This window comes from Narcine bancroftii, chromosome 4, assembly GCF_036971445.1.
Source record: "Narcine bancroftii isolate sNarBan1 chromosome 4, sNarBan1.hap1, whole genome shotgun sequence".
NCBI lineage: Eukaryota > Metazoa > Chordata > Chondrichthyes > Torpediniformes > Narcinidae > Narcine > Narcine bancroftii.
Genome location: NC_091472.1, coordinates 308,373,538 through 308,389,709, shown reverse-complemented (window position 1 = coordinate 308,389,709; position 16,172 = coordinate 308,373,538). Strand labels below are relative to the sequence as shown.

The 16,172-nt window shown below is 40.2% G+C and overlaps 1 protein-coding gene across 1 annotated transcript in view; it reads right to left on the bottom strand.

Moving 5' to 3' along the window:
* The window catches only part of ube2e3 (ubiquitin-conjugating enzyme E2E 3 (UBC4/5 homolog, yeast)), a 143,843-nt gene that overhangs the window by 96,265 nt on the left and 31,406 nt on the right, over positions 1-16,172 (bottom strand). Inside the window, exon 2 of the mRNA XM_069936235.1 lies at positions 15,694-15,744. Within this exon, the coding sequence (XP_069792336.1) occupies positions 15,694-15,744 (51 nt within the window). The remainder of the gene's footprint in view (positions 1-15,693; positions 15,745-16,172) is intronic.

The window sequence follows — 16,172 nt, the reverse complement described above, 5'->3', positions numbered from 1 at the left end:
CACATAGTGAGAAAAGTCAATGTTCCTAAAAGAAAATGGAGTGTGTTTTGGCTGTCTGTGTAAAGGACACATCAGCAAAACTGCAGGAAATGACTCAGCTGGTAACATATCAGTTTAAAGCCTCCCAAAATGCTGCAGATCCACCAAAGGAAAAGGAGCAAACAGAAATAAAGGAAGCAGCTGAAAACAGTGCTGTAGCCTTTGTTCAGACAAGAGGTCCTACTGGGGCCAGTGACGATAACTGCAACTCTCACTAGTGCCTGTACAAGTCAAGGCCAGGAAGGGGAATGCAACAGTGTATACTTATGCATTTCTTGACCCAGCTAGCACTGCATCAGTTTGCACAGTGGGGCTCATGAATAAGCTTAATCTTCAGGGAAGAAGATCAAGTATTCTATTGAGAACTATGGGTCAATGGAAGGTCATTGAAACCAGCATTGTTTCAGGCGGAGAGGTCACTGGACTGGACAGCAGTGATTTTTGTTATCTCTCCACTCAGAAGACTAATAGCATGTGCACAAAGGAAAAATCCCACATCAAAATGATATCAATCAGTGGTCTCATCTGAGGAATATTCATCTACCTGAAATTAGCTCTGAGATAGAGTTGCTGACTGGTTCAGATATACCAAAGGCTCTGGAACCACTAGATGTGATATGGACTGTGGGAGTCAAAACCATTAGGAAGAAAAAATGATAATGCTCAGGAGCAGTAAGCGACAAGTGTCAACAGGATATCAGTTGTGAAACTTGAGGAGTGCCTCAGTGAGAAGACAAGCAGTTCTTGGATTTAGTCTCAAAATCTGCCAAACTAGTTGATGGCCATTATTGCATAGGAGTGCCTTTAAAGGAAAGAGAAATATGCATGCCTGACAATTAAAATGTTGCCAACCAACGTGCACTGAACCTAAAGAGAAGATTCAAGAGGAATTCTTTTCATTTGGACGACACCAACTTCAAAGGTTATCCAGAGAAAGTACCAGATGGTGACTTGGAACATAGTGATGGCAGAAAATGGTATCTACTACACTATGGGGTTTTGCGGCCACAAAAGAAAAAAATTTGAGTGGTGCTCAACTGTGGAGTGACATTTTGGGGAGTTTCCCTGAATTCTCAGCTCTTACAGCAGTCAGACCTGGTCAGTACATTGATTGGAGTCTTGGCTAGATTCTGTAAAGAACCTGCTGTCATCACTACAGACGTGGAAGCAATGTTTCACCAGGTGAAGGTACCAAATTAAGACAGTGGCTTATGGTTTCTCCAGTGGCTTGATGGAGAGTACGGTCAGAATATGGTAGAAAACAGAATGACAGTGCATCTATTTGGAGCAATTTCATCTCCAAGTTGAACAAACTTTGCCCTTCGGAAGTGTGCCAAGGATAATACGAAACAGTTTAGCCATCAGGAACAACTTCTACGTGGATGTCTGCCTCACATCAGCAGCCTCAGAAGGTGCAATAGCTCTATCAGGAGCTACAAGCAATTTGTTTCAAGGTAGACTGTCTACTTACCAAGTGGATTATTAACAGTCATCATGCATTGGCTGCCATAACTGAAATAGAGAAAGCAAAAGAAATGAAAAATATGGACTTGGCAATGACAACCTTCCTGTGGAGAGGGTGTAAAGTGTAGAATGGTGTGTTCAGTCTGATGTTTTAAGTTCAAAGTCATCTTGAAAGTCCGACCACCCATAAAAAGGGGGATTTTTTTCAAGTCTGATCCCCTTGGAATATTGGCACCAGTTGTCCTCAAAAAGATTCTGCAAGATTTGTGTCAGGAAAGGATTGGTTGGGATGATAATGATACCAGACTCCATTGTACAGGAATGGACATGTGTGATTCAGGATCTTCATCAGTTGGACAACTTTAAGGTTGATAGATGCTTCAAACGCACAAATTCTAGTGACATTTTGCGTGGGAGGATGGTAACGGAACTGTTAGTTACCGGTTTCTGCATAATAACCATGGTAAGGCACATGGTGAGTTTGTGATGGGAAAAGCAAGAGTGGCTCAATTAAAGCCAGCCACTACCCCTTGAATGGAGTTGACTGCTTCCACCATGGCAAGCAGAATGGACAGAGTGTGGAGGAAGAGAGCTGAAGATGGAACTAGCAGACTCCATATTTTAGACCAGTAGCACCTCTGTGCTCAAATATATCAACAGTAAGACCACAAGATTTTGAACTTTTGTGGCCAGAGTTGCTGAATTTGATAAAGTCTCACATGCACAGTTAACAATCCAGCAGACATAGCTTCCCGAGGTTTGAAAGTCAAATCTTATCTGGAGAAAGAAATATGGGTGTTAGGGCCTCAGTTTCTTCTTCGGCCTCAGGAGAGTAGCCTCAAAATCCTGATGGATTGGAATAAATCTCACCAAAGGTCTCTGAAATCAGCATAATTGCTGCTCAGATCACGTCTGAAGAAGTGAATCCAGTAAACTGCTTAATCGATTACTTCTCATCCTGGACTTCTGGATAAAAACAGATGGCAGATTAGCCCCTGCACAGAATTTCTCCTGATGAACCTCCCTTCACATACTGTCCGTTGATGTTGATTATTTTGGACCCTTTGGAGTGAAGCATGGAAGGAGTGTTGCCAAGTGCTATGGTGTTATTTTCACGTTGAGCTGTAAGAACAATTCACATCGAAGTGGTATCATCACTTGACAGATTCTTTCATTAATGCCTTTGACGTTTCACAGCCAGACGTGGAAGTAAAAGAACTACAATCTGACAATGGCACTAATTTTGTGGGAGTTCAATAAGAGTTGAGAGAGGCAATTGAAAGCTGGAATCAGGGTCAAGTCCATAAGAAACTGAATCGACCCATCACCAAAGTTTACCTTCTACAGGAGACAGCGGAACTTTGACAAGACTAAACCCAACTTCATTTTGTTGTTTTTTGGACATTGCCCCTTGACCACTACACAGACTAGACTTTTCTAGTCCAGAGTGGTGGTAAAGATCACTCTTTTACAAGGCAATGTGCTAGTAACCTCTGGCCTTCTGAAGATCTACATAATATTGGAATATATGGTGTTTGATTGTTAATTATAATTGTGTAATTATTATTTGATATATAATAATTAGGGGCCAGTATTGTAGGGACCAAAGGTGTGTCATTTATTCTTGTTGGTTTGGCTGCAGGCATTAGTGGTGTCCTGAGGCTATGCGCATTCTGTTTCTTCTGGTGCACATGTGCTATTCACTTCAGTTGACAGTGCACGTGCAGGGGCTTAATGGGGTTTTGAGAGTCATTAACTGGTATGGCAGGATAGAGGAGAGCGAGTTGGGCTCCAATATTTTCTGTTGACCATTTCCACATACGATAGATGTTTCATGGACTTTACCACAGTTGTTATCACTTTTCACACAACAACCACATCAGGAGTCCTTTTGTGTTCATTAATAAACAGTTTAAAAATGCATCTGGACTTCACTATGTATTTGTTCTAACACGCCACAGTTAAGAGCCTACTTAGCCTCTCAGCGGCCTTTTCATGGATAGTAGTCGATACAGTACTTTTCCTTCTTCATCATCGGTACAGGCATCTATTTTAAAAAATCTGCTCTATTCCTCCACAGTGAAAAACACAATTACAGCTCAGACCATGGTTTTGTAAAATTTTTCATAGTCTTCATCCACACGTCTCAACAAAATAGACTCCACACCACACTGCTGACTTGACTCTCAAATATAATCCCGATACCTCCATACAAGGCCTTAATACCAGATCCCCAGCCTGGCAGGGACACAACAATGTCACTCTGGAAGAGTCTGGGGGATAAGCAGGTGGAAAAGGAACAAAAACAAAAGGATGAAATAAGGAAAAAAGCAGAACAGTGACTATTACCTACCCTCCTCTCTTATTTTCTTGAATTTCTTCATTCCTAAAAAACAGGCCCAAGTATTCCAGACTGAACCACTTTGATTTGACAGGAGATAACAGTTCTTTCTGCTGACCATCTTTCTGACCACTGTCACCCACCTCCTATTTTCCCAACCACCCATATTTTCCTTGTACATAATTTTAAAATGTGTGTTCCGCTATTGTTCAAAAGTGCAATTAAAACCATAATGATGTCACCATTAAAATTGCATAACTTAAGACTTTACATGTCACAAAGTTCCAAAATCTTGCTACGTAATCAGGAAGATAGCATTATACTTCATACATTGGTCCATTGTTTGCTGTCTCCTGTCATCATGTGTGTTCACCGTCTCAAGATTTTTCATTGTCAAATGTGATTGACAATAAACTATTTTACAAGTTCATTGTATTGACTGCCTAGATTCTCACAAGTTACTCTAAATGCTTTTGTAAATCCTCAGTAAGTTGCTCACCAGTTATATATCTGTTACGTCCAATATAAGGGTTTAAATAAAATGAAAATAAAACCTTGTAACAATACCTGAAGTTACACCAAGTACTGCACTATCTTATTTATTTTAACTTGCCCCTTGTCCAAGATTTGAGCCAGTGTGAACAACCCCCAACTTATTCCAGTGATCAGTTTTTACATCCAAATGAGACTGCGAGCAACCTCCAGCCAATAAGATCATTAATGGAGTTATTTCACACCATTTTTATTCAAAAGGGGATTCGTTTATCTGCCACTAAACTTGTCTCAGTTTATCTGTTGCCGAAACACTTCAGGTACACATTATCTTTGTCCTGTTGGTTGAATGCCTAGCTTTCACAAACAATTAATGAAAAAAAAAACATATTATCCTGAACCATATATGCATCAGGTCTTGAACTTCTCTAGTCCATATATACCCAGTCTTTCAACATCAAATTCTCATCAACATATTGAAATCTTTCCATAGTGTCAGCCCTACCTTCTCAGTTCTATAAATTTTCCCTAAACTCCTCATTAACCCAAATCCAGCATTCTGTGTTTCCCTTATCTTCATCCTGGCAGCTTTGCATTTAATTTCCAAGCCTTCAGTTGAATTCTAGCCTTTTTTCCCTCCTAAGTTATCTGTGAAAGGGCTCAGGTCAAGTGAAAAGATGCAGACATTAATTTAACACAGAAAATGCAAAATCAACCATCTTGGTAAGAATATTAGAAACACACAATTTTTGAGGGGCATAGAAAGTGTTGGTGTTGTATCTAGTAAATAAACCACAGAAAGTTAACATGGAAGTTCAGAAAAGACGGGAGGGGCTACCCACCGATGGACAGACAAGGGGTGACCACCAACAGATGGCAGGGTGAGGAGAGAGGTTGTTGGGCGTATTCATTAGCAAATTGTTGCTGACAGCCTACAGTTCAGTTTAGACTGCAGGCTGGCCGCAAAAATGTTTAGGCTGCCGCAGGAAAAATTCCAGATGGGAAATAGTTTCTAATTCCCACCTGGAACTTTTTACACAGCTAACTTTGCGGGAATTTTCCGAGAAATTCCCATTATGTCGAGCAGTTTTAAAAAAAAACATTGGATGAGCAGATGTCATCTAACGAAAAAGTGCCGGTTTTTGGAGGTTACCGTTGTTCGGAATCCCGGATAAAAAGTTAAGCACCTGTACTCAAAAATATATTGTTTTGTCAACTCACTCCAGTTTTGTCCAATACAAGCTGATTTTCCAATGTGCATTACAATGCTATTATACAATAGCTATTAACCATTCAAATCAAATAATTCACAATATGATCATTTGTCAAATTATTTTTAAATCATCCAAATTCGCTATTTTTTTTGTTTACCAAATTAAAACTTGCTCATCAATCAGTCAGAATGGACACCAGAATTGCAGAAAGCAAGGGAAGAATCTACAGGAACTGGGAGGGACATTCATAACATCATTGACAACAGATGAAGTCCTGGAAACCTGGAGGGCAGCTAATGTTGCACCTTTAAGAAGCTCGAAGGACAAACTAAGGAATGGAACAATTAGAGATAGTAGAGGGCAAATTGATGGAGGGGATTTAGAGAAAGAATCTACAGATTATTTGGAAAGGCAAAGATCAATAAGGGATAGTCAATTTGGCTGTGTGCATGGGAAATTGTCTCAATAATTTGAGAGTTTATTTTTTTAAAAAAAGGTCAATAAGAAGATTGATGAGAGCAGGGCAGTAAACATTGTCTTCATTAACTTTAGAAAGGCTTTTAATAAGGTCACACATTGGAGGCAAGTTTGGGATCGAAGCCAAACAAGTCAAATGGATACAGAATTGGTTTCATGGTTGGAGTAAGAGAGTGACGGTGAAGGACTGCTATTTAGTTGGATGCCCGTGACCAGTGATGTGCCTCAGGATTTGATGCTGGGCACACTGCTGTTTGTCATCCATATTAATGATCTGGAGGACAATGTACTTTGTGTAGTTTGCAAATGACAACAAAGTTCATGATATGGTGGACAGTGATAAATAAGGTCAAGATTACAAAAGGATCGCAATCAAGATTTGGGCCTAGGAATAGAAAACAGAATTCTGCTCAGTCTAGTGGCAAGGTGTTGGACTTTGACAGGTTGAGACTTGGACAATGAACAAGAATGCCCTGCAGAGAGTGATAGAATAGCAAGACTAAGAGATACAGATTCATAATTCCACGAAAGTGGAATCACAAATGGACAGGATGGTGGCCGATGTTGAATCGAGGAGCTGAGACATCATGTTAAAATTGTAGAAGATATTGGTGAGATCACCCTTGAAGTATTGTGTGCAGTTTTAGTTGCCCAGCCTTGGTAAAGTTATCATGAATATGGAAAGGGAGCAGAAATAATTTTAAGAATTTTAACAGGGACTGAAGGGCTTGCATTACAAAGAGATTCTGAATAGTAGGCAATGTAGGAGGCAGAGGGAAGACTTTGTGAGGTATACAAAATTATGAAGGCCATAGATAAGTGATAGCCTTTTCCCAAGTTTAAGGGTGGGAGGCCATAGATTTAAAGTGAGGAAAAAGATTTAAAAGGGACCCAAGGAGCACACAAAAAGCAGAGGACAAATAACCACATTAAAAATAAGAACAAAAGAAAACTGAAAGTGTGATCACAATCGAGCGAATGCTCAAGGGCTATAACTGATATTAAAATATTGCAAGAGATGGCATCAGAAGAAAAGAGAAAAAGCAAATAGCAAAAGAAGTGAAGAGAAATCCCAAGCACCCAAAAACCTCAAGACTTCAAGTGCAAAAAAACATTGTCTTTGCATTTTTCAAATTCAACAATACACCACTGTTAGTTTTATTTAGGTCTGCAGCCAGTAGTGGAACAGGTATCAGCCCAAGGGTGTTGGAAGCCAATCTTGCATCAGAAGTTTGGTTCAAGTTTGGTTTGCAGAATCCATTTCAACATCACTGACCATTGATCACAAAAAATAGGGAGATGCTGGAAATCATTGTTGTGATTCCGATGAATTGAAGCAGGGGTGATGGGGGAGGGGGAAGAAAGAGGATGAAAAGAAAAAAAATTGACATTGCGTCCAATTTTATGGCAAGGAGGAATGAAGGTAGTAGGGAAGATGAAGGTTGGAGAAGAAAAGAGACAAACAAAATCATGGGAAATTAGAGATAGAAGAGAGTGAGACTCTGACCACAAACACCTTCTGGACAAGGTGACCCAAGCTCCCCTTCAAAATGAGCATTATGCAAGCAGTGGCACACATCCAACATGTCAGATTTGCACCATGGTCAGGTACATGATTTACAATCAGATGGTCAGGGTGGAATTTCCCAGCTGGCATGGTTTGACCTGAGGAATGGTTGTAAATGTGATTTAATCCACTTTTAATCTACTTTCAGTTGCCTTGACAAGAGAATCCAATAGTATGCACACAGATTTTAATGAAAATTTTCAGAACTAAATAGAACTTTTTTGCACGTTTTTCCCAAATTCCTGAGCACTACTCCCACCATTCATAAGTATGACATCACAAATTAAACTCATCTAAATTATTATTATTAGCAAAGTTGCAAACATCAATGTCTCTCTTTCTACAAAAACTGCCTAACCCGCAAATATTTCCAGCACGTTTGTTTCATTTCAGAAGTGAGGTATCTGATATGCAACTCCATTCAGCACCACTCAGCAAATGAAGCAGACAAATTCAAATATGGATTATCAAGAGGCAATAACATCTGCACCAGACAATGACAATCTCTACAAAGGGAGTCTTATTACTTACCCTTGGTATTCAATGGCATAATTCTGGATGTTCCACTCCCACCATGCCATCCTTGACATCCTTACCAAGGATGGTGGTGGGAGAGAAGGGGTACTTCATAAGATTAGGTCAAAGTGAAGCAGGTCCCCTATGGTGAATGACAAAGTATAAATCCAGAGCATAAGAGAATACACTCGGTTTCTTGAATGAATAAACGTCTAACAATACAAGTTGTTTGACTCTATTCAAAACAAAGCAGCCCACTTGGTTACCCATCTATTACTGTGCCATCCTTGATATCCTTACCAAGGATGGTGGTGGGAAAGAGTGGGTCCTCAATAAGAGCAAGTCAAAAGTAAAGATATTCTGTGGCAAGTGACAAAGTACAAATCCAGAGTGTGATAGAACATACTCTGTTTGCCAGAATTAATATAGATCGCTCTAACAATACATATTGTTTGATCCATTCAAAATGAAGCAACCCACTTGGTTATCCATCTTAATACTGCTAAAACAACTAACTGTAGCCTCCCTACCATGCTATAAACCACCTTGATTTGGAACTTTATCACCATTCCTTCATGGTCACTAGGTTCAAATCCTGAAATCCTATATCCAAAATAAAGAATTCTATAATTTGGAAATGTAACACTTCAACATAGCTATCATAATTGATCTTGAAGGTATTGATCAGTGAATAAAATATGATCAGTGCAAAAAATAAGAACACCTTGTCCTATCTGAATAGCATCTTGGCAATTACTTCACAGTAAAATGGTAATCAGAATATTTATAGTCAACAGAATTCAATTTGAAGGGGAAAATTAACTGAACAGAGCAAGTATGTTGCACTCTTACAATCAAAAGCTGTTTTAATTGTTAATAAAGTCAATATTCAATTCATTTAACTAGGAGCTATTTAATTTATACTTCTACAAAATTAACTGCATGGAGGAAAAATATGACAAACTTAATGAACTTTTTGAAGTTTCTTGGACAAAGTAAAACTACACACACTCATCTACACAATGAGTCAACTTGGAGTCATTGTCAAGTTAGACATATATTCAGGAAAGTTACAAGCCATTTTGGCCAAGGAGTCTGTGTTGCCTAATTTACACCCAATTAACCTACACTCCTGGTACATTTCAAACAGTGGAAGGAAACTAGAGCCCCTGGGTAAAACCCACAGACACAGGGCGAATGTACGGTTACGGAGTCCAGAGGACTCCAAAAACCAGCAGCGATAGCTATGCACCACAACACAGGGTTATTTAAACAAAAGTAGCTTTTAATTATATTTGAACAAGAAAACAGAATTAAACTTTAACTTATTACTTCACCTACTTACTTAACCTACCTAACCTACTTACTCCCCCCCTCTAATACTAAGCGCAGGTGTGTGTAATGTGTATATAAGCTTAGAAAAGTTCTTTGGATCGCAGTCCAATCTCACTGATTGCAGGCAATTCTTGGACTGTGCACACAAGTTAGCATTAACAAAGTTCACCAGTCTTTGGTGCTTAACAGGCAAATGGTTACCATTCAGGAGGGTTCTTGTTGGTCTTCAGAGAGATTCCTTTTCTTCCAGGGCATCCGCACCTGATTCCTGTTTAATCAGTCTTGTTGACGAAACTTGTCCCCTTCAGGGTTCTCCAAATGATTCTCTTTCTTTCAGGTCACCTTTCAGACAGCCAGACTTCTCCTTTGACGAGGCAGTCTTCCAAAGGTTTGCCAGCTTTGTCCTTCTGGAACTGATTTCTGTCTCCTTTCTCTCTGTTTCATACCCTCCCTCTCTGAGAGCAAAACTGTTTTGTCTGCCTACAAAAATAACATGCTCTCCAGGCCAGCTGTATGTTGATACTTTGTTGCTCTTTTGCAAAAAGCCCTCTGCAAAAGTAGTGCAAAAATTGTGTTTTAAAATGAGTGTGTGCAAGCAGCTCTAAGCAATTCCTCTCAAGCCACCTCAAAATACTCTGTCACAGTACAAACTCCTTACAGACAGCACGGGATTCAAAGCCCGGTCCCCATCACTGACGTTGTAAAAGTGTCGTGCAACTGCTACGTCAACCATGCCACCCAAGTTTGGTTATCTGGGATGAACTAATACAATCAAGCAAAATTTAGAATCTTGCACAATGAAATGAAACAAAAAGTGCTGTAGCGGCGGCTACACTACTCCTGCAATAACACACGCAACCAGAGGGGTTGAGCTGTGAGCAGACTAGTTTATTGCAGGCTGCTGGGCTGCACTTATACTCCCAGCCCGGACCTGGCTGAGAGCCGCGCTGACGTCATTCGGGCGTCACGTGGTCCCCAAGCACAGGTTTCTGAGCCCCGAGCTGGAAGGAAGAGAACCCCCCCCCCCCCCCCCACCGACTGCGCCATTTTGACTGGCTGCCCTGCCGCGTAGCTTACAAGTGGGGCCGGTTCGCCTGCCTTGTGGTGAGCCGCCACAGTACAGTATTAAGCCATCAACATAATGTGTTTAGTTTCATTCTTCATTTCTGAAATTTTTAAATCCTTCACAAAGCAGCAAGAAATTTAGGAGCTAGTATCCTCCATTTTGTCAAAATAGTAAAGCAATGTAGGTTCTATTTACACTGGAGCTTTGGGAAGATTTTTGCATAATCTCAGTCGTGTCCCAAAGCCGTGAAGTTGCCTGCTAATTTTGTTACCCGAGGAAATAGCACAGGAAACTGGATAATCGCCCCAGCAGGAAGATGGGAACATAAAAGTGAAAAGTCATGTTTACACCCACGCATTTAGACCAGAAATACCTGAACAAGGCATAATCAATTCATGCAAAAAGATCTTCTTCAGTGAAACCAATAATCAGTAGAATTTGCTGCTGCAATACAATGACATACACAAATCTTGAACGGCACAGGCTTTATTACCTATTTGTTGCACATTGAAGTTGACAAAACAGGGGTACAAGAGGAACTCGGAGACTCCAGTTCTCAATTCAACCAAGAACTTGCGAGGTAATTACAGATAACAGATCAGAAAACATTTTAAAAGCGGCCAGGGAGAACGAATAGTACTCTGTCCAAAGTTTATTTTTTAAAAAACAAATGTTCAATTATCTGTCAACTTGGACGTCAAAGCAATTCACTTGTTATGGGGATATCACAAGATGGGGTATTTCAACAAATTTACTCAAATTCCAATTTCATAAACTATTATACTTAGCTCATTACAATTTAAAAGTGAGAATATGCATTGGTTTATTTTACAAAAGAATACAACTCAACTTTAACTTTTCAAAAAACAAAATCAACACCATGTACCACAATTCCAAACGCCACAAGATTTTAAAAGCAAATGCTAATCTCAAAAAGGCATTTCAAATTTATTTAATCTTAATTTCAAACAAATTCGGGGAAATGTGATGACGTGGTTTCCGGCGCGAGGGAGGGGCTTATAAGGCGCAGCACGTGAAGTTCCAATCAACAATTGGAGAGCAGACGAGCCCACCGAGAACTGGTCTTGTTCTTTTGACTCCCGTTTAGCTGGCGCCACTGCATAATACTTACTTTCATTGTAGTCTTGCATTTCACCACCATTATTTTTATTTTAAAAAACTGAAGCATTTCAATTTTAACTTGCAAAATTAGAAGTTGTGACGTTTCTGCTATTCAGAAGATTTCTGCCTTTAAAAAAAACGCAAATCCTAGATCTTAAACACCCTATCTTCAGTTTATTAACATTGGCCATGTATTACCATGCATCCAAAGTTCGGTGATATCAAATATTAGCAATTTATTTAAAAAAAAATGCTTCATTCTATCTTCAGGTCCTTCAGATGGTTGAGAAAAAGACAAAATTGGTCAGACTGCAAATTTGGAAGCTGGACAATTATAATGTTTGAAACTGCATATTGTGATCCAAATATCTGTATTTTAATTAAAATCTTTTGAGTGCCTGCAACAATTTCCTAACTGCAAACTAAAGCTTATTTATTTTTACCAAATAAACACATTTTTTTAAAAAAGACACAACCTAGGATATTTATAAGTTGTTACAAATGGTTGCCAGACAAGTAATACTTCCTAAATTTACTATAATAGTACAAGCATAAAGTACATAACATAGAAGAAGCACGTTCCAACCTTGGCACGCTTAGCAGGAGTTAGAGAAAAGCAGATCATCCTGCCTTCATTCAAAATGAGCAACATGTCACAATTAACATTGTAGTAGCAGTCAAAAATTAGAGACACTTTCTCCCCCCCCCCCCCCCCCCAAGAGTCACGATGGTGACGAGATTATATAAAGTGAGTTTTCAGCAACAATTTCCATTTCAGAATTCTAAATCGTCAAAATGAGATAGGAAATTCATTAATTTATCAGCCAAATTTCAAATCTTAACTGCAATATTTGGCAACACCAACGAAGTATCAAAATAAAGATGCGGGTGAAAACAGATGAGAGTGACCTAAACGAGGGAAATAGCCTGCAAAATCCTCTTTCTCCTGACAAAAGGAATAAATGTTTATCTACGGAGAGCTTCTTTCTTTATCAGACTTTTTAACAATAAACCTACAAGTCACCCAAGTTTAAAAAAAATTAAAGACTGCCACAGAAAAAAAAAATCTTTGAATGTGATGTTCAAAACTCTACTTGTGGACACTAACCTGACCATATCTGCACCTGCACAGCATATCCCTTTGTGCCAACTTTCATTCCCATTTTAAGTCTTCAAGCAAGTTGTCATGTCGAACATGTACAGGTAACATCAAGAATGCTTGAATCTCTTCAATATGGTTTCCACAGAAATAAGATAATCTTCTGAAAATATGCTGCCCAAACCCACCAAGCTCCAATCACCCCCAATCCCTGTGTTTACATTCTAGTTCACTGACACCTGTAATATTCTTGTATGAAATTCCTATATGACTTCATCCCTTCCCAATTTCCTCAAAATCCTTTAATTATGCAGTCCAATACTTATCTCATGCATTTTCCACTGATCCATCAGCAACTTTCCTTTTAACTAAAATTGATCCCAAGTACTAGAATTCACACTGCACTGTCTCACTCACCTCCTCTCTCCTAAGTATCTTCCTTTCGCCCATCAGTCCAACTGTATTTCTCAGAATTGCAGTAAAACTTTTTAATGACATTTAAGTTAAATACAAGGCAAGTTATGATAACAAGCAACTGCAAATCAGATTCAAGTAAAATCTAAGAAACCAGCCCTACTTGCTGGTTGAAAGATGTTGCTGTTATGGGACAATTTTCCAAGAAACGAAGAATTCCATTTCCAAGATAAACGTAGGAAGGGAAAGATTGCATCACGTCAGAGGAAATTTTAAAAATGTAAAAATATAAAATTTCTTTATCTCATGTCATGCAAGTGATATTCAAATTTTAATTCAATGATTTCATGCATTATTGTTAATAGAACATTACAGCACAGACGCAGGCCCTTCAAGTCTGAACCAAACAGTTGGAGCTGCCGTAGCGGTAGCACTGCCGCTGGTGCGGACCCGCGGGGAGCAGAGATGCAGCGCTTCCGCGAGATCCAGCCACCCAGTCGACTGCCGCCGTCTCCCAGTGGGCCTTGAATGGCCCGTTGAGGGAGCTGATGGTGGTTTTAGTTGAAATCCTACAACCACGGGTCTGCGCCCAAGACGGCAGTTTCTATTAATTGGTAGCAGCCATGAGGGACTGAAGACTCCGGGGAAGCAGAGGACTGGAATAGGGCACCAGAGGACAGGAAGATCATGCACCATTTGAGAAGGAGAAGTGGAGGACACCACCTGCAGGCACGGAGACCACGGCGGCGGACCAGTGAGGGGACTCTGCGATTGAGAGACTAGTAGTGCATACGTCAAGCTAATAGCGGCTCGAGGCCGGGAATCTGTGGAAGCCGCGGGCTGCTGGAGACTGCTCAGGAGACTTGCGCCAGGCTACGAACTGCTGGAGACAGGCTCGAACTGGCTGGAAGGGAACCAGTTATCAAAACTGGGATGTGAGAAGGTGCCGCGGGTGCTGAAGTGTTCCTGACCGTGTCGGTGGTTCAGATCTGGTTGGTCTGGACTCTGTGTGGCTGCAGGGGCTGCGGAAGTGCTGGAGGTGAATCTAAGGACACTAGGTGACTCTGGGGGTGGTGGAAGACTCTCTTTTGCTTCTCTCTAACTGCATCTGACTGTAAGAGGCGCTTTGGCAATTCTTGCCAGAGGCGAATCGGTCTGTCTTGCAGCAGGAAAAAGAATTTTCATGTAATATGACACTGTTATATTAAAATGATAATAAATTGAATCTTGAACTATTTTTCCGTCTTGTCCTACTGACCTGAATCCAGCCCACAGCCCTCCAATGTACCTGTCCATGTTCTTCTTAAATGTTAGAACTGAGCCTGCATTTACCACTTCAGCTGGCAGCTCATTCCACCCTCCTAGCACTGTGTGGTTTCCCCCCTCATCTTTCCTAATATAGAATTATAATATAATCATGATAACATTATTATGCAGTAATAATGCATTTCTCAGTGGCCATTTATTATGCCCAAATCAGGACAACATCCATTTTAAAGAGCACAAGATGCTTGGAATTTTGTTCATGTAATGTAAAATTCAAGTCTAGCAAAATACAGCCACTTTGATAACAGACCCAAGGACATCTGAGATCTATAGAAATATTTTAACACCTGAAAAGCTACTCCACGCCACATGACAAAATGAAACAAACAAGGCCTTTAGCAAAATTCTCCATCTCAAAGCATGAAAATTGACTGAGGCTGAGTTTCCAGCTTACAGGATTCAAATAATTACAAACTTTATGATGCACTATAAATAAAGAAGTCCTAAATTCTCAAATTGAAATTAAAGCCATTCCCTTTATAAAGTTTCCTTCCTCCACTCCCTAGGCTTCAAAATTGCTAAAGAAAACTCACCATTCTACCTATCCAGATCCCACAAGAGCACCGAAGAAACAGGCTTTTTTTTTGCTATCATTGTCTGAAAATTTAACCCCCTCGAATAAGGTTTGCAACTTTATCAAACCGAACAAAATTATCAACTTAATCGTGAAGCTCAAATTTCATTTTCTTTATTGAACAGAATCGCATCCAAGTGATCTTAATTCACAGAGGTCACACAGCAAATTGAGGGCCAACATGAATTTTTAAAAAAAACCACCTCGAGCAAAAGTTTTTTTTTGCCAGTTAAATTCAAAAGTTAACTTCATCTTAAACTGTTGCTACTTTGGAAAATCAACAGTATCTCGACTCAACGTTACAAATAATAACCTGCCCGGTTAATTATTCGTTATCCGCCTCGTTCCCCGAAACCCAGTGCAACTTATTCTCGAACTACAGCATTTTCCAAGCCCTCGGAAGTAGATGCACACAATACCAGGCACGGAATGACCTCCCAACAAAAAAGTTATAAATCTTCATTTTCAACTGTGCCAGAAACATCAAGAATCACTGTTTAAATTGCGTGGAAGCTCAAGCCCTGAAGATAGCAATTGAATATGCCTGTATTTCTTCAGAATCGGTAGGGATCCACTCACATCTTGGTTTCTCTTTAATGCAGCGCCAAGCACACAGTGCAACCTGGTCATGGATCAGCCTCACTTACCTGCAGTTCGGGGGTGGATCCAATGTGATTTCAGCCAGTTCCTTCTGAATTCTGAAAATTGACGGAGATATTCAGTCCAAACTACTGCACTGTACTGAGATGTAAAAGAACGATTACAGTGCCCTCTATCACCATCCTTTTCTCAGCAGCTCACCCCACCAAAGTGGAAAACATGGCTGCTTCCTCTTTGTTCTCAGCAGCGTTGGACTCAAATCCCACTACATGACAAGTTTTGAACAATTTCCACTCGCCTCGGTACAATTACAACCCCAAAGGAGAGAAGGACCCTCTGAAGAGGAGAGCAGGGCTATCTTTAGATCGGATCCCCCCCCCCCCCTCCTCCTCCTCCTCCTCCTCCCCTCCCCACCCCACCCCAAGACTTCTCTTTTCCACCTTGTCTGCACAAGTGTTGATCGTGACAGGTTCGATCAGGACTTTTAAAGGAGGACGAGCAGAAGTGGCAAAGTGAGACACGCAAA